This window comes from Pongo abelii, chromosome 6 (assembly GCF_028885655.2).
Source record: "Pongo abelii isolate AG06213 chromosome 6, NHGRI_mPonAbe1-v2.0_pri, whole genome shotgun sequence".
NCBI classification, from domain to species: Eukaryota; Metazoa; Chordata; class Mammalia; order Primates; family Hominidae; genus Pongo; species Pongo abelii.
The window spans coordinates 65,382,125-65,407,226 of NC_071991.2; the positions used below are offsets into that span (position 1 = coordinate 65,382,125).

Sequence of the window (25,102 nt, forward strand, 5' to 3'; positions counted from 1 at the left end):
TACTATTGGATACTGACTTCTGAGCTACATTATTACTAAAAGCCAAGAAAAGGCAGAAGATAAATTCAGGTTTTATTATCTCTTTCTAGACCATTGAATAAAAAATAAAAACTCCAAATGTGACCTATTTTTCTTTTTTAGCAAAACTAACTACTCCATCAAATCCTAGGTAGATCCAATATTTTTTAACTACACTGACAAGAGTATTAAATATTAGATGAACTTCTAGCTAAATGATTGAAATCATTTTATGATTTTTCTTTTTCTAAGTTTTTGTACTGCATTGGCAATTCAGCCCAGTGCCCACGACCACCATATAAATTTTGCTTATAATAGCTTAGATACATTAAATCAGATCTTAAAATTAATCATTTCACATTTTTAGCTTTTTCAATAACTCTATATTAATGTGGCAGCCTTGATGATTTTGTCAACTTACTTTATTATATTAAGACAGGAGACATTAGTGTACTGTCCACCCATTCCTGGATTTTCCTTCATCCAGATATTAAAATTTCCATAATCCAATTTGGGTAAATGGGTGAATGAGAGAACCTCAGAATCCTTGAATATTTACTGGAAGTGCTTAGGTCCTAAAAGTTAGCCACTATAAAGATGTTTTCTTTTATTAAGGCATTTAATAAGAATTATTTTGAGGCTACTCACATTCACTTGTATCATGCATAAGCCAGCAGATGGCAAACTTGAGATTTTTTGTGCTGTTGCTCTTGTCAAAGTTGTGGAAATATTGAATTATCTATCAATGGATCTCATGAATAGCTCTTTTGGTGTACTACGGCGTTAGAAAAATCAAATTCAGAAATTGTGGAGCTACTGGTATTTGGATAGTGGTGTGCTTCATATGATTTTTTCTTGATTCATAGTTTTTATCCTATAATTATTTGTCTAGCAAATAATTTGGAGGGATAATTATAATAAGAATCATAAATAATTTGTCAGTTTGAACTTTTTTCTTGATTTCTATATTTAGGAGGAAATTTTAGGTGTATTTGGGTTTATCTTAGGAGGATCATTACATGATTTTTAAAAGGCACAAAAAATATCCTCTGTGTCCCAAAAAAGATAACGCAATTTTTTTTGAAAATTTTAACACTGATGCTCATGTTTTAAAACCCAAAACAGCCGTTTCCTCTATAGAAAATAATTGTTTTTATTTCTAAAAATATTTGTTTTATTGTGAATTATTGGTAGTTACTTATGTGAAGATGAGTTGAATTTCTTCCACATACAATTTAATTTTCAAAAGTTTTGGATTTCTAACCAATGACCCAGAATCAATCAAGATTGGTTTTAATCAGGCATATGATAACCAATCTTATATTCCAAGCCATCACATTCAGAGATAAAATGTTAACCACAATATAAGTTTTGTTTGTTTCTTTTTCTCCGTGAAATTCAACTATTGTTAATACCATCCCTATGTTCTCTACAAAAGTTTATTTCCCTTCCTATATGTCTCCATTAATCAATTCATTTTAATATTACAACTTGTTGTCTTCCTAACAGAGAAGCATTTTTTTCCTAAAGAAAAGAAGTGACTAAAGACAAAGCAAAACTTCAACAACATATATGCTGTATTATTTATGCATATAAATTGGATCATTTAGATGACTTCTGTAATATTTAAATTAAATAAACTTTACATCATTAAAGCCATACACTAATGAGGTACTTTAGCATGTCTCTGAGAATTTAAAAGTATAGAAATGAATCCACTAATTATTATTCAGTACCAATGTTTATTTGTACTCCAAATATCACAATAACTGAAGCTCTTTAAGGCCTAATAAATTGTAACTCTTCTTCCTTGCATTTGTTTTATTTTTAAGAGAAGAGGACTCAAATTTTTACATTATAGCATATAAACATATGAAAAAAAGTATAGTGTAGAATTGAGTTTAAACTCTAAAAGAAGCCCTTAATCAAATTTAAGGAAACTGAAACTGGCATTTATGTTACAGAACTTATGCTATAGGTCACCGAGCTTTTATGTTCTCATCATGGGAGCTTTAAGAAGCCTCTAATCACAGAGGTGCCTGCACTGCACTGATCTGCATGTGTATAGAAGTCAAGATGCCCTAGTCTTGTGTTATTGTACCCTAACCTCATCTTCCTTTGTTCTATTTTCCTTCAGTCCATCTCGAACTGGAGAACCCAGTTTTTGAGAAAGATGACCCACACCCAAAACCCTCTCTTTATCCCACTTCCTAGATCTCCTTGATAGAATACCTTGAGATTTTTCATAAAGCTAGAGTAATGAAAATGGGGTCTAAACACAGCGATCCCTAGACATCTAGAATCTCATAGACATCAAAAGACAATGCAAAAATATCCCAGGCCAAGCTGGACTGGCCCCTGCCCTGAAGATTCTGATGAAAGTAGACCGTCAAAAATAGTTGTGCATTAAGCCAGACGTGTTTTTTTTTTTTTAAATAATGCCTGTTCTAATGCATACACATCTCTTGAATTTGGTTGAGAATATATAATCCCAGCTCAGTTGGGTCTAGCTATGCATCCCAGAACGTGTGGTCACGCTCCTAGGGGAAAGCAAGGGTCTGCGGCTGGAGAAGAACAAAATCACCGTGGAGGTGTGGCCCCCGTCAACTGCTTCTTTGCCCTCCGACAGGGAAGGTGACAGGCTATGATAGCCGGGAGTGGACATTCCTTGTAAGTAGGTTTGAATCTAGCTCTCCTAGACAGGGGAGTTCCTTGGTGAGGGGCCTTGAGAGTCCTAGTGACATTAGGAGTCTGGCTTTTTCCACCCCCCTGGGGTTTCCGTCTTTCTTTGCTCACTGCTCCCCCTACCCCGCGTACAAGCCAAAGAAAGTTTTTCTCAGAATGAGCCCGCGTTGACGTAGGCATCGCCTCCCCTCTCCGCTGGATAGAAGCCCAGAAAGGAGCCACGGGGAGAAGCGGAGGTAGGGGTCGCCTGGATTTCTGTTGCTGCGGTCCGGGGGCGGGGCGGATCAAAGGCCAGCCAAGAGTATTGGTCCTGGATCTACAAATACATCAGGCTTTTTCCTCCTCCCTCAACCTCCTAAATCCCAATGAGGTCATAGCAATGAGAGAGAATCAGCTCGAGAGAAAGGGGGAGGAAGAGGACGACGACGAGGGAGAAGAAACCCAGACGGAAAGAGGCCATCAGACAAGGTCGCTTTTTCTGGCGACATAGCAACTGCAAGGAGCGTGGTGCTGAATATCATCCGCCCGCTCTGCCTGGGGACCCAGAGACTTGCAGAAGCACTTTGCATTGCCACGAAAACAAAGGAGAGGAGACGAAAGGGAGAGGGAGAGAGAAGCTCGGAGCAGTTCCCTTTGGATCTCCGCGAAGCAAAGCTCCTCTCCTCGGCAATAAAACAGAAGGGACCGTGTGAAAGGGTCTAGTACGCTGAGGAGGGCGCGGGTTTCCCTGCGGAGATTTGGGACGCGGCAGAACTCTGGACAGCGCCTGGGGAGCAAGGCTCGGAGCTCCCTGGGCTCCTCCAGGTTTCCGGCTCCTTAAAAGCCCTGGTACTGGTGTGCAATCTTCGCACCACCGAACCCGGAAAGATCCTTCTACGATCCCTATCTGAACGTGCCAGGGGGTGGAGCAGCTCCTTTGCCTCTGGCCCAGCCAGGGAAGGTCTTCGTTTCTGGAAATCCAGCCCTTGTGGATAATGCCTCGCTCTTGAAGAAAGAAAAGTTTTGGGATCTGGTAGGGGGTGGAAGGGGTAAGGAGAATAGTGGAAGAAAAAAAGGTAGATGGTTGATTTCCCTCTCTGATCTGGAAGGAAGATGACCGAGGAAGGATGTGCACCAGCGGTCAGATTATTGGGAGCCTCTTGGTGCTCTCCGTGCTGGAGATAGGGCTGGGGGTGTCCAGCGTGGCCGTGGGGGCGGTCAGCTTCAGCCTGGCCCTCCGAGAGCACAAGCCGCAGCTCGGAGACTCGTCCCCGGTATGGAGCGGGGTGTGTGTACGTTAAGCCATTTCACTCTCTCTTTACCTCTTTACGGTGATGGTCAGGGTGCGCGCATTAGTCACTCCCTCCCTGGGAAACAAAATCATAAATCTCTGGCTTGCATGTAGGTTCATGCTGACAAGCTATGCTTCTTTATATTGTCCTTTATTCGTTTTTTGTTTTGTTTTGTTTCCTTAGTTGGGCTTAAGACCAAATTAAATGGCTTTGTTTAAAGGTCGGGGTGGGGGGTTAGTTTGCACTGGCTGATTCTACAAAAGGCTGCTTTGCCCAGTGGTGCTGTTTGGAAGGCGGGGGGAGGGGGGGTGTCACATCTGTCAAGGGCAGGCTCACTTAATCTTTTGTTCCTTCTACAAGGAAAATCAAAATAAGAGTGTTCCATCATTTTTTTTGTATCAGAGAACAAGCAGGGATAGTTATGCATTTATCCCTGGGCAATAATGCCCAAGGTACACCAGAGGCAACATCAATAACAAAAAGAGAAATGTGGTGTGAGTGTGAAAGGAAGTTTGTGGGTGATTTCATTCCAGAAAACATTGCTCTTAATTTTCCTTTGCTACATTTCTGATATTTCACCTCTGAAAACGCTTTTGTAAGTTCTAGACAGTAAGTTAGAAAAACATCAAATGGTAATATGTGTAACAACATTCTAAATGGAGAATAATTCCGCTTACAGAGTACCTAACTGCTCAGAGAAACTGTCATAGTTATCTCTAGGTCAGATGTCAGATTCAACAAGCTTCTTTTTTATTAGGATGAATCTCCAAGAAAGCCTTAGAGACCCATTTCTTCCACCAAGATTCAATAAAATAACTCAGCACCATTCCTAATGTGAATCTAATTGTGAAAACCAGTTTTTTCCTTCCTTCAAGCTATATACATGTCATATACTTCTGGATGTCTAGCTTGATCCTACTTTTCAAGATAATTCAATAGAAAGTATTCTGTCACTGATAATCTGTAGCATGTTTAACCATCATGGCTTAATCACTTGAGCTTTAAGTCACTAAAAGAAAATGATTATTATGGAATTCAAGAAAAATTATTCAAAAGTAATTCATTTTTGAAAGATGCTCTAACTTTTTTTTGAAACTGGCAAAATTTTGCTTTGGATAATTAGTTTTTATATATTTTTTCAGGTGAGATAAATGTTTTTAAATTTCAGAACTACAAGAAAGAAAAATAGTGTTCAATTCTAACATTGAATTCATCCAAGAATCCTTACTTTGAATTCAATAATAAGTTACTATCAGCCTCCAAATAATTATCTTGTTCTTTGTCATGTAATTTTTGTCAATGTATATATTAAATTTGAGTTTGAAAGGATAAAGACATCTTAAATCTGGTAATTGTTCATTTTATATGTGGCAGTAATTATTTGGAGAGTTGTAGTTATTGTTCTTGTTTTTGTTGTTATCATATAAACAGAAATAACACTTTAAAACTTCATTGAACAACTGTCAAAATGAAGTGTAATGTCAACATTTAAGGAAAGAGGGAGAAAAGGTGATCTTATGATATCTTAATGGGGAGAAGCCTTAAATACTCTACAGCTCAATCCCCCCCTGAAATTCAACAAACTGAGTTAATGAAGTTAGGTTTTCCCTGGATAATACTAAAGTATCCAGTTTATCTTTGAGAATTAAAAATGGTTATGTTAGCTTAGTATCATGTAAGAAAAAAATGGTTAAATATTTTTTCTTTTTCTCAGACTATTTACTATTATCTAGATGTGTATGTATAGAAAATTAAAATTTTGAATCACCTCATGGAAAAGCAAATAAGTCAGTCATATCTACATAGTCATTATAATAAAGAATTATTTCCTTTTTTAACTGGTTGTTTAGAGGGAGCAAAATTCATTTGGGTTTCTCAAACAATAGTTTTGAATTCTATTATCTGATTCAGTAAAATCAAACAATACATCTGACTGAATGAATGGGTTTGACACCAGAATGCCCAAACAGTTGCTCACTTTTATAAACCCATTTAAAAAGTGAAATTTGTGAAGAAACAAATACCCAGTTGGGATCATTGTGTTTATTGAGTGGCAGACTGGCTAAGTAGTTTCTAAATTATTTTGGGGAAGTCATTTATGGTACAGTCTCAACTACCTCAGTTTCTTCAATGATGAATTTATGTAGCCAATATTTGTAGAGGGCTTAGCATGTGAAAGGCATTTTACCATTCACTACCAATACTATAAAGATGAATCAGAGCACTGTCTTAAAAAAACTACTCCATAGTGGAGGAAACAAAATGGTACATTACTAACTTTGCCAGCAATGATAAATTAGAATGTGACTTCAGAGAGATACAGAGGCAAAAAAGGGGGAGAAAGATTGGGGTGGTCAATGAAATATCCATGAAGAAGTATTATTTTATTCTTGATCTTGGAAGTTTATCAGGACTTAGAATCAATGTACTGCAGTGTTAACTAACGCTTCACAGTGTAAGATCTGAAGCCATGCTACCTGGTTGCAAATCCCATATCTACCACTTACTTAGCTGGGTGACTAGCCCAAGTTTCCTTATCTATAAAATGGGGTCGTTAAAAGGAACAAATTAAATACGGTTGGCCCTCCCTATTCATAGGGGATTGGTTCCAGGGCACTCCTGGTTACCAAAATCTGACGATGCTGATGTCCCTTATGTAAAATAGTGCAGTATTTGCAATAACCTAGGCACATCTTCCAATATACCTTACATCATCTCTAGATTACTTATAATACCTAAAACAATGTAAATGCTATGTAAATAGTTGTTATACTGTATTTCCTTTGTATTATTATTGTTGTTGTATTGGTTTTTTCCCCAAATATTTTCAATCAGAGGTTGGTTTGTATTCATGGATGCAGGACCTGGGAATACAAAGCGCTGATTGTAATGTTCTTAGTAAATTGAATGGACTGTAGTAAGCACTGAGTAAATATGAGCAGCTAATACTGAGTGCACAGACTGGCAGTGGAGGGCATGAGAAAAGAAAATCTTTCAGTCAGCATAGATGAAGGCAAAAAACTGGGACAGGTTGGGTTGTGGTCCAGGAAGAGTAGGCTCTTCTATTTTTCTGGGGCTTAGGTGTGTAAGAGGAAGATAAGGATAGAAAAAATGATTGGGGCCAGACCATAGGAGACTGTGTGCCAGTTTGAGGCGACAGATTTACTTTCTCATATTTCAAATAATAATAATAATACCCATTCTTACTTCCCCTTCCCAAAGTGATACTAAGGAAATGCAGAAGAAAGCTAGATAGAAAATTATTCATCTCTTTGCTAAACTATGAATTAAAAATCTGGATTACTTATAAATGCCTAATAAGATTTTACAATAATTAACCTGTCACAATACATGTAGTCTACAATCAAACTATATTTTGATTAGTGCTGTAAAACTCCTTTTGATACATTAATATCATTACTATAAGATTTCTGAATTAAATTTAAAAGTCAGTGGAAATAAAAGCTGCACTATAAAAGGATTATTTTTATATAGAGAGACCCTAAAATCATAAGCTTTTTATCTAGGAGAAGTGCATTAAGGTTTTAAGCAACTGCTGCATTTTGATTTTTTGGCCCTGAATATGGAAATACAAAAAACTGAAAGATGGCTTAAAAATAAAGATAAGGGCTTAAAATGTATGAGATGGATGCTTACACAGATTATTTCCAGGCACTATTTCATCTGATTAATCAGGCAGGGATGCTTCCTGTGATAAATTTTTAAATATGGGCAATTAGAAGGAAAAATCAGTTAACTATAATTTCATAAAGAAAGCTATAGGTGTCATTATAGCATTTTTGTTTCTTCTTGATTCTTTGTTATAGCTGATATGGTCATCTACAATGAAAGCACAAAATCAGAGGTATAACTGTTAGATAACAATTAATAAACTATTGAGTAAAATGCCTTGGAAAAGATATAGTCATGTGAATTATAACTGATGTATCAGATTTATAGACAGGAAGTTAAATGGACAGAGCTCTGTTTCCAAGTTGCTGTGTGAAAGTCACTCTTCTCAGCCTCCAGTGCATCATCTATAATGGGAATGGACTAGGTTTAGTAGCACACAGATTTATAAATCCCTGAGAATTTTATTGTTGTAGGTTGAGATTTGGAAATCTAAAGATTCAAATGGTGGTATCCAGAACGAAATATGATGCTAAGTTGTATTTTATATATATTATGCTAAAATTCCATCCATCTATTAACATATCTGATAATATCCTGTAAAACTTAATTTATTAAACAAACTTTTCTAAGCCTAGTTCTCCCACATGTAAACCACGAGGTAGTATTTTTAAATATTTAAAAGTTTTCTTATCTAAATCATTTAATGTTTACAGGTTTTATTGCTTATTTTTCTGGAGCATATTCGATTTATACATTATATCTTTATATGCTTAATAAATCTGATGTTTTGCTTCAGCGAAATTTACAGCATAGCCAACACACATACCTTTTATGTAGACTCTTGGTTTACCATGGCAACAACTCAGCCAATTGTAGGATTTTGTTGAAATTCACCTCTGTACATTCTGATCTATATTATAGCAATCCAAATGAGGTGCTGTATATAAATTATAGCTGCTCCAAAGTATTATTTTTAATATTTAAGCCTTTTAAATATATTTAATAAAAAAGAAATAAAATAAAGTGAAAGAAACCCCTCAGTTACTTCAAATGTACACAATTTGAAACTACTGTGTCTCTAACCAGGTAATACATCATTTTTTCTCCCAGATCAAGTACTTAACATAAGGGATTCATATCCTTTAGCATAAGATGAAAATGCTGCTCCTATCCTCCCAAAAAATTACAAATGGATTTTTATGCCCCATTTTAAAATTAACTTAAATTATACAAGTAATTTATAAACACATTCAAAATGTTGTTCAAAGTTATAACTAAAGTCCTCTTCCCTACTCCCTCATCAAAATTAGGCACCATTATATTATTGAAGTTTCACAGACATTTCTCCATGTAGAAAAAATAATTTTGTTCTGGGTATATAAACCAATTTTCATGAAATTTTTGCATATAATAAAGCCCATTAATGGATTCTGTAGAGCCCAGGTAAAGAATCTCTTTCTTATATGATTCATACTCTCATTTTCAAATGCTACTGATTATCCACTGGGCATAAGCAGTTGGATGATTGACAATCAGATAAGTTAGGCAAGCCAAACTACTGGGAAATATAGTTATTATTCAGGGGGCCATACCATGCGTCAAAAGAGATGTAAATATGTGTTCATTTCTGGTGTACATTGATAGTGGTATAATAGAAAATATGGTGAGTTTTGTCACATTTTTATTTATTTCAGGAATTTCTTAGTCTAGATTCTGTTCACATGTAAATGGCACATACTGGAATTTCTATCCAAAGTCCATGACAAAATCTGCTTTGAGATTTTTGTTCTTATTCAAGGGTATAACTGGTCTTGAAGTCTTTGTCCTAGAAACATTAAGAGATAACTAATAATATTTGCATCAGTCACCTACTAATTGACAGTTTGCTTGATAGAAACATCTGAATAAAGTCAAACCTTTTAATTTGGACATTTTTGCCTAAAATATATCTTAGTTGGGTCTCTTTATTGCCTTAATTATGAGCCAGATTATCCAATGTGTACTTTCAATAGAACCAAACTATCTAACTTTTTTGTATATTCTTTGGCTTTCATGCAACAACTAATCATATTGGTAGATTAATCCACCCTGAAATGTCTCTCCTTGGCTTCAATAAAAGCTATAATAGATTTTGATGTGTGTGTGTGTGTGTGTGTGTGTATGCACTTGCATACACACACACGCAAACCAAAGGTGACCAAAGGTGAGAGAAACTGCAACAGTTTTTGGGTCTGAACCATCATTTTACTTGTGAAGTGAACCAAATTTCATTTCACTACTTCATTTAAAAAGTTACATATATATGTATATATGATCCTATATATATCATATATATAATATATATGATCCTATATATAACATATATATATGTACATATGGCCCTATTCACGCAAATGGAACTTCTGTACCTAAATAACTAGGTCCAGCATTGGTCTAAATATTTCAATTTGTCTTAGTAATCTAGAGAAATTTTCTTGCGGCCACTCTACAGATAGATGTTTCAACATGCGAAATGGACAATGCCTTGATAATTAGACTCTCATTGAGCATATTTCTAGAAAAGAGAAAGACAGAAGAAACTGTGTGACTACTTTCCTCTGTAATGTACAAAGCCATGCAGTCCTTATAACTGCAGATCTAATCTATATATACTTCATTAAAATTAAATGACAATCAGATTAGATTCATACATCTCACTCAATATAACTGTGTCAGTGGAAAAGTTGTATTTCTTCACCAAATCAGTCTCATTATTCCTAAAAGGAGGAAAATATTAGTACCTATTTCATGGAGTTCTTGTAAATCTCAGAAAACAACGTTTCTAAAGCTGCTAGTTCTGGCCCTGGCATAGAGTAAGAGATCAGTGAGCATCAGCTGCTGCTTTCTCTCTGCTGGCCTGTGCTGCTCCTTGCCTGCCTGGGACCTAGAGTCCACTAGTGATGCTCTGGCTCTCAATATTTCTCCCACACCTTTCATCAACCCTAGTTTGACCCATTCTTTTTGTTTTCGTTGTTCCTGAATAGTATGTATCTAGTTAGGTTTTGATTTAATTAGGATATTTACATTAGCAACTATGAAAATGTACCAAAATATCTATATTAGAAAAGTTTTGTAAATATTTAGTCTAAAACCGAATGAGGAAACATAAAACACCTCTTCTTTTGTTTTTCTTTTGGAGTGAGAGAGGGTGGTAGAAACTCTATCATAAAGATATTTGGTAATCAGATTAACAAGATAATTATATAAATTAGGCAAATCAAATAGTGTGAATATGGTGACCATTATGTATGCCATAAAACAAAGTATTCAAAAAACATTTAGAACTATGTAAATACTTGTTGAAAAGTGACAGTACAAATTAACACATCTAATAAAGATACTTAATATCTTAGAAACTTGAACTGCCTGAATAGTAGCTTTACAAGCCATGTTTATTACATGATGTATTATTCACAGATACCTCAATTAAATACCTAGATTTCAATAATGACTATTATAACCTTAACTGGTGCCCATGATTTATTAGTACCAATAGTAAAACTCCCAAGAAGCAACTCTAAGTTCCATTAGTTCGTAATCTATCGTTAAATATTGAATAAAATCATGTGGTCAAGGCAAAAAGAAAATATTAATGGTTAAATAAATAGATCAACTTGGGAGATAGAGTGCCCTGATCTATTTACCCTATAGAAATAATTCTAGACAAGATTTATTAATAGTTAACTAATGTCCAGATGCTTCCACATGTATTATTATTTCTAATTTTAACAACTTTGTGAAAAATGTGGTATTTTATAAAGTTTAAATAGAAAAAGGAACTTACCTAGGGTCCACTGTTATTTAATCAGCTTAGTCAGTACTTTAAGTCAGAGCAATACTGTTTCAAAGTCTGTACTTTTTCTATTGTGTTGTGTGGAACTTTGGAAATTTTCACGAAAAAGTCTTTCATTGAGGCCTGACCTCATTATTTGCTCCCCACCCTTGAATACATGGACCAGGCAGGATGTCTTAAAGGCTAAGTCCCAATCATTCTTTTTATCTATTTTCCAGAAGAGACTAGCACAGTCAATCAATCAACAAGCACAACTCCCATGTTACCAGAATTTTGCATCTAAGATATTGGACCTAAATTGTTCCTGCCATTAAAGCTTAAGCCTTAGTGTTGAATTATGAATCTCAAACTATCCTTAAATATTATGAGGGCTGATCAGTATAGCACATGACAACAAATTTAAACAGAGTTCAAAATAAAAGGTATAAGCAAGAGATCACTTTCTCTTCATGTAAGCCTTGGAGACAGAATAGATTTCCAGTGGGCAGAGGAAAAGTGTGCAAAGCAAAACTATTAACGTTTGTAAAGTCATGGAGAAGAGGTAAAGGCAATGAAATGGAGTTTTTATTGGGCACTGAGGATATCAGCCTTGTTAGGGCGAGACATATTCATGTAAAAACTGCAAAATGAAGATCTGCCTCATCTAAATAAGATGGTACCAGTCTTGAAAAGGTCCTGAAAGAATGCCAAGACTGGTCTGCTCTTGATACCCTACTAGGCTTGGAGAGCTCTACAGGGCAGAACTTAACAATCATGAGGTCAAGGCAGTTAAGCCCAAGCAATGCTGCTCAATTTCAAGGCAGAATGCCAGCTGGGTTCTGAGATGTACATCCTGGATCAAAAGAAAGGCTTCAGGAAATTCTTGAAATTGAGGAAAATGTAAATTTACCATCACAAATCTAACCACATTTTCAAGTGTCATTCCTGTTGATGGTAGATTTTTAAACTTGTAAGTTTCTTATGTTCAGTGAATCTCACAGCTGGCTGGCATATAAAAATAGAAATTTGTGCATTTAATTGGAGATATCGGCATAATACAAAGAAGTGAGAATAGGTTTGTTAGCTATTAAGATCTGGGTTTGTATTCTACCTCTAGCACTTTTTAATTGTTTAGGCTTGAGTGAGTTACATTATCTCACTGAACAATCAGTTAATTCATCTGCAAAATAGAAATACTACCATTTGTCTCATGGAGTTGTTCTAAAAATTAAATGTGATATTTATATTAAAGTATTCAATATACACATTAGATATTTAAAAACCATTTCTGACCCACAACAATGGGATGCATGTTTTTGTCATTTTTCTGGAAAATCTATAATCTGTGTGTGGTTTCTATTTGTCGTTTATAGACATATTTATTTTTATATATTTATGAAGAGGATCTTGTTGTAAGACCATTGATGAAATCGACCTTGGACTCTAGGCTTGCTAACATTTAGGTCATATACCCTCTCTTAGAAACTGTTTACTCTACGTAACTGATTTTGTTCCTTAGTAATAGTTGTGATTTGGTGTGCATGTTCCAGAGCCCCAGGAATAATTGTTTTAGATCAATGTTGGAATACTAAGGTACAATTTTTGTTTGTTCTACCAAACAGAGACACATGCTTGATTTTCTTGTTATATTTGGCAGGGTTTTTGGAATTCTTAGTTGCCTTCTTTTTAAATTTGTACCCTGCCAATTATTTTTCCATATGGATTATTCTGAGGAATTAAAATAATATCAATGATGTTAATAACAGCAATGGCAGCTTATGTTTATAATAAACCACATTGTCCAAGAAATCCAGCTGCTTTCATTACACCATTTATCCCAGCAGATAAATTTATTCACTTAAGGGATGAGAGACTAAAGGATTTAGGATTTAGTGATTTAAGATCAGAAAGTGAAACCAGTAACAGAAGTAGGATAAAAATCAAAATCACCTAAAGAGAGAAATACGTGTAGGAGTCTGTGTGTGCACACCCAGACACAGAGAAGGTAGAAAGATAAGCAATTCCTAAGAAAAAGTTGGTAAGTATCATCAATATACAATTTAAGCTGCATTTAGGCTGCTATTACCCTGACGTGGGGGCAAGTTCCTAATGCCATGACCTTCTGTGCAGGTATGTTTGTTTCCACAACTGGCTAGCTTTCAGAAACTGCTATGTATGTTGGATGAACATTCATCTGTTGTGTTGGCAATTCTTGGGAAGAACATAACTTCCATTCTTTAATCCCCTAGAGTCACTGGCTATTTTCAAATATGTAAGAACAGGTCACAAATCAGACTCAAAGCTGGCACAACTCAAGGGAGTAATTTTTTTTCTTTCTCTGTCACTAAATTCATCATCTACGTTTTAAACTCTATTATAGTTTCCACATGTTTCAAGTTGTGAGATTTATATTTGAATGTTGTCCTAAGCTATATCCAAGTACATTTTAGTCATATTTGATTTGAAAGAATCTTAAACATAAAATATAAGTAAAATGATGTAAATTGGAATAACCTACATTAATATAAAACTACTTTAAGTTACATAAATACACTTACTAAATTATTATGAACTATATAATACAGAGAGCCTGCACAAGTATATAAAAAGTTTAAGCTACTGCAGTAACTAGAATATTATTGATAACATTATCCATAGATTGATGCTTAATATTAATCACATTCCTTTTTACTTCCCTCTAGAAGTAATCACTATTATAATGGTTTATATGAATTTAATTTAAAAATTTATTTACTTATTATATTTGACTAAGATAACACAAATTTGAACTCCAAAGAGAAACTCTTCTGATTTTTTTACTACTATCTATGAGATGGATTTTCTTTTGTTTTAAGAGCCTATGTGAATAATGACTATAACTAAGATTTATTTAGAAAAATGACATTTAAATATACTGTAAATTCAAAGTTCCCCTTATATAAAATTCACAAGTTTGGTTACGATTTTTCTGTCACTTTTGAAGCAGAAACAGCTCTAACACCTAAAAGCCTTATTTACTTAGCATGCTCAAAATATTCAAGAGATAATTTTTTAAAAAAGAAAAAACTATCACAAAACAGAATTGGAACAGAACACAATGCATAATGCATTAAAAACAAGAAAGATTCATTACATGAACACTGAGGGGGAGATGTGAAGAAATTGCATTCTGAGAATTAAGGCTGATTTGTTCTGTGCACTGAAAAATTTGGGTCCTGGGCCAGTTTGAAATTTCTGAGATTTTTTTGGACTTGGATTTATTTAGAAGTGTGTGCATGCCTGTTAGCTACATGCTATGTCTGGTGATTTCTTCTGAAATTTATTCTTAAGTTCATCTCTCTTTCAGTTACTTTAGTCTCTGAAAAGGTTTCTGTCACTACCTGATGTGCATCTTCATTTAACACAATGAAACTATTCTTTCCATCTCTCTCTTGAGTGCTTCTGGTTTAATTTCTGTTTGCTATAGTTGCATCTTATCTCACCTGGTCTGCTAAGCCACCAAGATGGCTGCCGTTAATGGAGGAACACCTTATCACATAAACGTGTCTGTTGTACATTTTATCATCTTGGGATTTTGTTTTTCTATGAAGTTGATTACATGTGTGAGAGGTTATGTCTCTTTTGATAAAAGATGTACATTACCCTTTTCCAGTTAAACTGATGGTGAAATTTTCTGTAGTGGAAGAAACACGGTGTATGGAACTATATTCTTTACATTGTTTCAGTCCTTCATTATAGTTTAAAAAATAAGAAATTAGTTTGAGTTTAAGGAAAAAAGAACATTGCATAATTAGCAGGGTTTTCCATCGACTAAGAAAAGAAAGAAATATAAATAGGAAGATGGAAAGTGGCTTCTTTTGAAGATGTACACTATGCTAAAATTGCAGAAGAACTGGGAGAGGGGAAAGCTGAAAGCCAAGACCACCGAGAAGATCTGTAAATCTAATAAAGGCAAGGAAGGCTCAGGAATCTGGATTGTGAGCCCAGGCAGTGGGACCCGCAGGGATTAGGCTTATGAAGATGGGGCCAAGTCAACGTTGAGGTCAATGGCAATAACACTTGATGGGCCTTAACTCTGTAGTCCACACTGGGTTGGGATGAGACAAAAGAGGAAAAGACAGCGTGGTGTGGAAGAAAGCTCTGAGGGACTCCGGGAGCACAAGCTTCTGTTGTCACTCTCATGAGCCACCCGCTTACTCTCCTCGGTTCTCTTTCTTGTTAGATTTAGCGAACAAATATTGATTCCACGGCTACTGTGTTTTATGTTGTGATATTGGTCCCGAGGGTCTAGCAGTAAATAAAATAACCACGATCCCTGATCTTCTGATGCTTAATTCAAAAAGAAATATAGACAATGAGTAAATAATACACAAATTAAAATGAAACATTGTGCTATGTTAAACAGGAAAATAGGCCGGGCGCAGTGGCTCATGCCTATAATCTCAGCATTTTGGGAGGCCGAGACAGGCAGATTGCTTGAGGTTGGGAGTTTAAGACCAGCCTGACCGACATGATAAAACCTCGCCTCTACTAAAAATACAAAAAATAGCCGGGCGTGGTGGCATATGTCTGTAATCCCAGCTACTTGGGATACTGAGGAAGGAGAATCACTTGAACCCAGGAGGCAGAGGTTGCATTGAGCCAAGATCATGTCACTGCACTCCAGCCTGGGCAATAGAGTGACACTTCATCTCAAAAAAAAAAAAAAAAAAAAAAAAAAAAGGAAAATACATAGGCTTATGAAGAATATCAAATAACTTTCTTAACAGTGGGAAAATCAGGAAAGCATCTCTGAGGAAGCAATATTTTCTCAGGAATGATGAGGTATAAGTCAGACATAGAGAGGGAAGAGCATTGTTTCATGCAAAGGAATAGCATCAGTAAAGACGCTGAGATAGGAAAGCTTTGGTGTGTTTCAGAAACTGAATGAAGCCCAGGGTGACTGAGTTATGACCTGAGGGGGAGGAGGTAGAAGGCATTGAGTGAGATAGTGAGCCTAATAGGGGTAAAAATTAGAACTTTATATACATGCCACAACATTTAGATTTTTCCCTAATTATAAAAGGATCTATTGAAAACTTTTGAGCAGGAAATGGACAAGATTATAAAGGTCATTCTGGTTTTCAGTTTAGAAAATATATTGATGTCACACAGGAAGTCACAGGTGTAATTAGGAGGCTACTAATATGTATGATACAATGGTTACTGCAATGAAAGCAGGGGTGGTAAAAAAAATAGAAGCACAGATATTTACTTGATAAGACCTTGTGTTTTGTGTTCAATTTTATGCCATTATAGAGGGGATGTATTAAGAGTAACTACCAGATTTTGAGATCAAGCAAATGATAGAATCAAGTTTCTGTTTAGTCTTTTGAGAAGTAGATAATTAGAGAAAAACTCTGTGTGCATGTGTGTGTGTGCATGCATGTGTGTGCGTGCATGCATGTGTGTGTCTCTGGTGTAGGATGGGAGATCAAGAATCTGTTTGTGACCTGTGAAAGTAGAGATGCTTGTGAGATATCAATATAGAGAGATGCTGTGGACTGTTAGATAAATAGGTCTAGAGTTCAGAAGAAAGGGCTGTGCTAGAAATATCAGTGTGGGAGTCATTAGTAAATACAAAATATTTTTAAGGTCGTATGTTTGGTTGACACCACCCTAATAAAGCTTTGAGTTACTGTAATATTTAGAGAATGGATAGAAATGAGGAACCAGAAAAAAGGTACTGAGAAGTTTGGCCAGAGAGATATGCTGAGGACCAGAAGAGTGGTGTAAGAAAAGACCGTAGGAGAGACTTCCTTGTAAGATGAAGGCTGAAACATGGCTGTCATTGTTTGCTTTTGCAAGAGTAGCTGAAATAAGGTAATGGGAATATAAGCCAGGTTAATGTGTGCTGAAAATATAATGGGAAGTAAGAATCTAGAAATTGTAAACAAGAGGCTTAGTGGTGAAGGGAGATGGGTTCTGTGTAGAGATAGAGCAATAGACTTTGGAGTCAAGGAAGTTTTCTGTTTTTAGGGGAGATTTTGGAACATGTTTACATGCCAATGTGAATAATGGGGTACAAAGGGAAAAAATAAATATGTAAAGAGAAAAAGTCTTTGAGTAGGTGAAGGGTAATTGGATTTAGAGCCTAAAGGGGGAGTTTTTTAAATTAATTCTCATCTTTGTCTATTGTAAAAAAAGAGAGAGCAAGTCAAGTATGAGTGAAGATGCAGGCTAAAGTATGACTGAGTCAAGTATGAGTGAAGATGCACATTAAATGGCCAATGCAGAGAGGAGTCTTGGACAGCTTCTGTGTTTTTGTGTAGCCTGAGACTCTAGCAGTCAGTAGCTGAGGGTAAAGAAGAGATAGAATTCTGAGTACGTGTGCACTGAAAGCATCATTAAAATGTTTTATCTTCCTATTGGTTGAGAATTATAATTGAGTCATGCAATGAACTAGAGATTTAGAAATAATTTATTCTAAATTCATCATTTCACAAACAAGTAAACCTAAGTCCAGAGAATCAGCATAGCTGGCTAGCTGTAGAACTAGGACCAGAGTCCAAATCATCTATTTTTTTATTCAAACATTAATTCTACAGATGACTCAAAATATTAACTATCCTTAAAATAATCTTTCAACCAAAAGGAAAATGCAGTTATCTGGCAACTATCCAAAACTGAACAGGAATGATCCCAAATTATTGGCAGTACTAAACCATAATGGAAATATAATTAGTATGTTAACAGATTTCAGGGGTTTCTACCTGTTTGGAAGTTTCAAAGAAATGGCTTTCTACACCAATTTTGGCATCTTTTCCATGGTGCTTTTCCAGACCAACTGAGAAATGGAAGCTAATTTTCAGAAACTAATATTTTCCAAACCAACAAGAGCTATTGATCAATTTGGATAAGTTAGTGAATTGCCTTCAAGAAGGTTTTTTTTAAAAACAGAGTCCAAAGCTCATTTATCAAGCAGTGAACATTCAAAACTTTGGACTGGAAACGTCAAAGTCATTAGGCATTAACATTTGCTATCTGAGCATTTTCTTTTTAATTCATATATATATGAATTAAAATTTATAAATTTACTACACCATTTGCCTGGAGTTCTTAGTAAAAAAAAAAAGTATATATATAAAAATGGCTTCATCCAACACTATTTTAAAAGATAAATGCCTTTTAATCATACTATATGTTTAAAAAGGTAACCTGTTTAATGCTTTTATTTTTAACTATGGATAGAGTACAGCATATTTACTAGTGATGGGGTGGGCTGTTTTCTAATATGAAAGTAAGAAACTAAAATATCATTATAAAAGACAAGCAATATTAAGTAATTTTACATGCCAATCACTTATAATTAAAGTAAAATATTTTCTCAAAGGATCAGTTATTTTGGAGAAAAAAAAGGAGTAACTTTAACTCATGATTTTGCTACTGTCTTTTCAGCTCCAGCCAAGCTATCTCACTAAACCTCTTAGACCCTCAGACCTTCAGAATAGTCTTTTAGAGGGGACATGAGGGTTTATAAAATACTAAGAATGAAAGCATTGACTGGGCGTCGTGGCTCATGCTTGTAATCCCAGCACTTGGGAGGCCAAGGCGGGTGGATCAGTTGAGGTTAGGAATTCGAGACTAGCCTGGTCAACATGGTGAAACCCCATCTCAACTAAAAATACAAAAAAAAAAAAAAAGCTGGGTGTGGTGACACGCACCTATAGTCCCAGTTGCTTGGGTGACTGAGATGAGAGAATCGCTTGAACCTTGGAGGCGGAGGTTGCAGTGAGCCAAGATTGCGCCAGTACACTCCAGGCTGGGTGACAAAGTGAGACTTCATCTCAAAAAAGAAAAAGTATCTACTGCAATATAAGATGCAAGTTTTGGGGATATTACACTATAGGTTATCAGAAAACTTATACAGGTAAAAAGCAAACTGCCTTTAGAGCTAATTTAGGAAAACATTGTATTTTCTGAGTGATAAGATATTTGGGAAGAAGCTTGTCTTTTCTTGACTTGTAGCCATTACTAAAACTGTGCATCCTCTAGACTTGCATGGTCAAATGTAGTAGCCAATAGCCACATGTGGCTATTGAGCACTTGAAATGTGGCTAGTCTGAATTAAGATGTGCTTTACACTATTCACAATAGCAAAGACATGGAATTAACCTAATTTTCCATCAATGATAGACTGGATAAAGAAAATGTGGTTCAGATATACCTGGGATACTATGCAGACATAAAAAGGAATAAGATCAGGTCTTTTGCAGGACATGGATGGAGCTGGAGGCCATTATCCTCAGCAAACTAACACTGGAACAGAAAACCAAAGACCATATGTTCTCACTTATAAGTGAGCTAATGTCTTTTAATAAGACCTTTTAATAAGAGCTCACTTTTAAGGTGAGCTAATAAGACATTAGCTCACTTATAAGAGAGCTAAATGATAAGAACATATGGACTCATAGAGGGGAACAACACACACTGGGGCCTTTCAGAGGGTGGAGGATGGGAGGAGGGAGACGATCAGGAAAAATAACTAACGAATCTAGGCTTAATACTTGGTTGAGGAAATAATTTATACCACATACCACCATGACACAAGTTTACCCATATAACGAACCTGCAGATGTACCACTACACACGTAACTTTTAAAATAAAAGTTTAAAAAACAAAGATGTGCTACAGGTAAAAAATACACACTAGATTTCAAAGACTGAGTATGGAAAAAAGAATGTAAAATGTCTCAAGTCATTTTATGTTGATTACATGGAAAAATGACAATACTTTTTATATATTAGGTTAAATAAACGACATTGCTAAAATCCTCCTTTTGATCTTTCAATGCAACTACTAAAAAGAATAGTGATATATGTGGTTTGCATTTGTGGCTTACATTAGATTTCTATTGCATAGCTTTTGTCTGAATTTTTTTTTTTTTTTTTTTTTTTTTTTTTTTTTTTTTTTTTAAATAGAGTCTCACTCTGCTGTCCAGGCTGGAGGCTGGAGTACAGTGGCGCAATCTTGGTTCACTGCAACCTCTGCCCACCAGGTTCAAGCGATTCTTGTGCCTCAGCCTCCTGAGTAGCTGGGATTATAGGCATATGCCAGCATGCCTGGTTAATTTTTATATTTTTAGTGGAGACAGGGTTTTGCCACGTTGGCCAGGCTGGTCTCAAACTACTGGCCGCAAGTGATCTGCCTGCCTCAGCCTCCCAAAGTGCTGGGATATAGGCGTGAGCCACCACGCCTGGCCTCATGTTTTGTTTTGCTAAGACATTAACTATAGATGAGGAAAGTCTTTAAGACAATTTGTGTTATTTTTTGGCATATTCATAAACTGGAAAGGCAGAATTGGCTTATTTGCCTTGTAGTGACACCAGAAACAGGTGTTACAGTACAGCATTTCTCAAAATGAACCCTTAAATTATTTGTACCCATGACACAATACTTTCAATCTTATTTTTTTACTAGTAAAATCAAAGTCTCTCTGTTACTTTTTATTAGTGGGATTTCAAGTATAGTATAATCTGGCAAGTACCAAAAGTGTTCCAGGCAAGGAAAGACTATTTACCACTTCTCCCACTGAACTGAAATTCATTCACTCATCGATCTATTCACCACCAAATATTCACTGAAATTTTTGTATGTGCAGGTCTCATGTTAGTGATAAAGGTTTAATATATATTTTAATAGCAGTCGACCAGGAGGAGTTTAAAATCTTTTGCAATGACAGATATATAATTACTAATTACCAAAAAGTATGATCAGGGCATCAGTGTTAAAATATGCATTAAAACAATATTTTGTTAGATTTTGACTAAGAATAAGTAGAAAGGTGAAAGAAAGCATCACAAATAAAGTTAATAATTGCACTGAATCTTGATGTTCAAAAAGAAATTTTTCACATGGAAGGAGGAAAATAAACATTTATTAACACCTGCCATGTACCATAACCCAAGATTGAGCACTTTCACATGAATTGTACCTTTAAAACCATAATTACATGATGTTAACATTAGTCTCCTTATTCTTATAAAAAGAATGGAGAGAATCATTTCATTATAAATAATATGTGCTGTATCAGCTGTGATTTTCATCATGATAGACACCGAAGAAATGCCTGCTAAAAATGAGTGGGAAAAAATAGGGTTTTATAGATTCGTGATCAGAAAATGTCAGAGCTGGAAGAGATTCACAATTTCATGTGATCCAACTCCCTCTTTTTGAAGATGAAGCCCAGAGAATTAATTGACTTGCTTAAGGTAAATAAATAACAAAGGAAGACAGAGTTGCCACCTAGGGGTTCTGTTCTGAATTGCAGAACTTTTTTTTTTCTTTTTCTTTTTTTTTTTTTTCTTATAGTTCATGGCCCCAGGTAGTGAGTTGACAAGCTTTTAGCCCATGACTACAGAAAAGAACTTCATCGAAACCTGCACTCTGGCAACAACACACTTCAAACCGTGCTCATGATTTATTGCAAGCTTTCATATTACTTGTAAAAGATTCCCGCCTGTATTCTACTGATTAGAGTTGTAATTATAATATTAACATTTAATCATATTCCCTTTTTGGAAATTCTGATGATTCTTTTCATCTGCTTCCCTAAATATTGGTTTCTTTAACAGGACTGATATTATCACGGTACTTCCGGTAATACAAAGCTTCGATATATACTGGACCCTAGAGCTCTCCGGTGAATCAATTTGACAAATAATTATTGGGCTAACTTTGAATGAGGCACTTGGCTGAGAATTTGAAGATAAATAATATACTGGACTCTGGATCCAAGGGCTTTAGAGTTGTTAGAAGAAACATACCTGCAAACAATAATAGCGAGCACTTGAATTCTTCCAAGTGACTTATACTTACAATTTTATTTAACATTTACAGCTATTCTCTGAGGTGTACACTGTTATGCATCTCAGTAAAGAGGAAACTGTGGAAAAATAAGTAACTTTCTCGAAGCCACACAGCCAGAAAATGGCGGAGCCATGATGCAAACCCAGTCAGTATGACTCCAGAGTAGTCGTTCTTTATCACTAAGCTACACTACCTCCTACTCAATCCACATAAATATAGTTCAATACACAATAAAGTGTATGCAAATCCTGTGGATGCACAAGGACGGTGAAGAGGGTCACAGATGACTTCATGAAAGATGTGCCTTCGGTGGCAAACCTGGAAAAACGAAGTAGGGAGAGCTTGAAAAGAGAGGAGGAGAGATATTCCAAACTCGTGGAGGCAAGGCCTATGAGAGCTTGAGAATGGCAAAGAGAATGTTGGTTTCTAAGCACAGAATGAACAGAAAGAAGGGAGCTTGAAGAGGTAGGCTTGGTCCAACTACGAGGAACCTGAGTATTAGACTATAGGATTTGAAGCTTGCTTCTTTAGAAACGAACAGGTACAAAAAATGTTGTAAAAGGTTTTGAGGACAAGGGTGACTAGAATCAATTTATTTTAAGAATAATCACCTAGGAAGTAGTGTGAAGAATTAGAGGCGGGGGATTATGTATGCCTTTAATATTAAAATTAAGAGTCAGAATGAAGGGAACACCAAGAGCAATGGAATTACGTGAAAAACTATGGAGGCAGATTCAACAAGACTTCATGGGAGTCAGGCTTTTAAAAACATGGGTTGAAAAGATTGGCAATTAAGCCTGACTTTCTGCCTGGGTTAAAGAGAATGAACGTGTGCTGAGATCAGAAAAACAAAAATGAAGACAGATTTGGGAAGGGGTAAGAAAATGAGTTTAGATAAGTTGTACCTCTTTGATTTATTCTGAGTGGGAGTAGGGTGCTGGTGGTGGTTATAACATAGAATAAAAAATAGACTTCTCTTTAACGTGCTTAAGGGGTAGTAACAGAGATAATAAACATATAAATATTTATGAGTCAAAACGTAATAAGCCCCATAAAAAAGGTACTATGAGAATTAAGAAAAAAAGATGGGATTTTATCTGAGCAAAGAATTTCAGATGGACCCTGGAGAATAGTAAGAATAAGAACAAAACTGTCCAAGAAGAGAAGTGGAATATGCAAAAAGGGATAAACTGAGAGTGTACAGAATAATTTAAGTGCCCTTTGGCTGTAGAAGATCCACAGTAGACCAGTTGTCAAATTGGCTTGGAACCATCCATTTGGGCCCTGATGCCAGGCCAAGAAATTTGGAGAGACATTGATTTTAAAAATTGAATGAAAAGGCCGGGCGGGTGGCATATGCTTGTAATCCCAGCACTTTGGGAGGCCGAGGCGGGTGGATCACAAGGTCAGGAGTTCGAGACCAGCCTGACCAACATGGTGAAACCTTGTCTCTACTAAAAATACAAAAATTAGCCAGGCGTAGTGGTGCATGCCTGTAGTCCCAGCTACTCGGGAGGCTGAGGCAGGAGAATCGCTTGAATCTGGGAGGTGGAGGTTGCAGTAAGCCAAGATCGGGCCACTGCACTCCAGCCTGGGTGACAGAGCGAGATTCCGTCTCAAAAATAAATAAATAAATAAATAAATAAATAAATAAATAAATAAATACATAAAATTAAATTTAAAAAAAATAAACGAAAAAATAAGGCACTAATAAGGCGCTAAAAATCATGCTAGGAATGCACTTAGAGTGAGTGATATTAGAGAAACTAAAGGTAGGGGGACTCGCTCAAAAGCCCTTAAATAATCCAGTTAAGGGCTGGTGAGGCCTTGAATAAAAGAAGAATTTCACTGTGGATATAAAAGTAATGGCACACAGTAATTAATGTGATGAAAATGACATAGGAGGAGAGGGGAATCAATAGTGTCTTTGAGTTTTGAGAGAACAGTAATAAGGGTAATAGACACAGGAAAAGTGGTGAGTGGAAACAGGATTGAGATTCCTGTTTTGAGTCTGAAGCTGACAATGTAAGTCTAGATCTCTTTCATTAACTGCTGTGCATCTGGCTACATGCACATTGAATTGCAAAATGATTGTAGGCTGAGCTAAAACTAGACATAAGCTTTTATGATGACCAACATCTTCTGTTATTCTTTAGTTTCTTGGAGCATCGACCCAATCTGAATATAACATTATGCTTTAAAACATGACATTCAGAGACAAGTATGATTGGCAGCATTTCGAAGACTTCCCTTGGAGTAAATAGAAATTAATACACAATTATTTTCCAGAAGACAGTCCACTTACAATCCTTGAAATCTTGTTAATTGTAGCTTAGTGTATTAGGGCCAGAGGTTGCAGAGAACAATGGTACTCAAATCCCTGAGTATATATATTGGTGTGATGTAGGAAAATCTGCCTCCATGGATGAGGAAACATGAGTATTCTGAAGCAAACATACACACAGTTTTGGTACAAGGGAAGATCCTGTAAGTAAGAAAAATAAAAGTATAAAATATTCTTTATAATTCTGTTAGGAATTCTGACACTGGTCTGTACCCATCAGATGCTCAAAAGTTAGAAAATTTTAATAATCATTATTAACAGCTCCATTTATTTATAGTTTATTGGAGATTAGAAATATACCAAAAATATCATAAGCTTATCACATTAATATTTTTAACAGCACTTTTTGATAAGTATCAGTACTACTTGCAGGAGTACATCCATTTTACCAATGGGAAAATTGAGAGTCAGAGACTTTAATTAGCTGCTATAAGTCCCACTTGTGTGTGACACAGCCAGATTTACAACACATGTCTGTCTGACTCCAAAGT

The 25,102-nt window shown here is 35.7% G+C and overlaps 1 protein-coding gene across 1 annotated transcript in view; it reads left to right on the forward strand.

Annotated features, from left to right (window-relative positions):
- The first annotated feature begins 3,116 nt into the window (after nucleotides 1-3,116).
- Nucleotides 3,117-25,102, forward strand: part of TMEM196 (transmembrane protein 196) — a 53,783-nt gene continuing 31,797 nt past the window's right edge. The window contains 1 exon segment of the mRNA NM_001131833.1: nucleotides 3,117-3,956. Coding sequence (NP_001125305.1) covers nucleotides 3,810-3,956 — 147 coding nt within the window. The 5' untranslated portion in view covers nucleotides 3,117-3,809.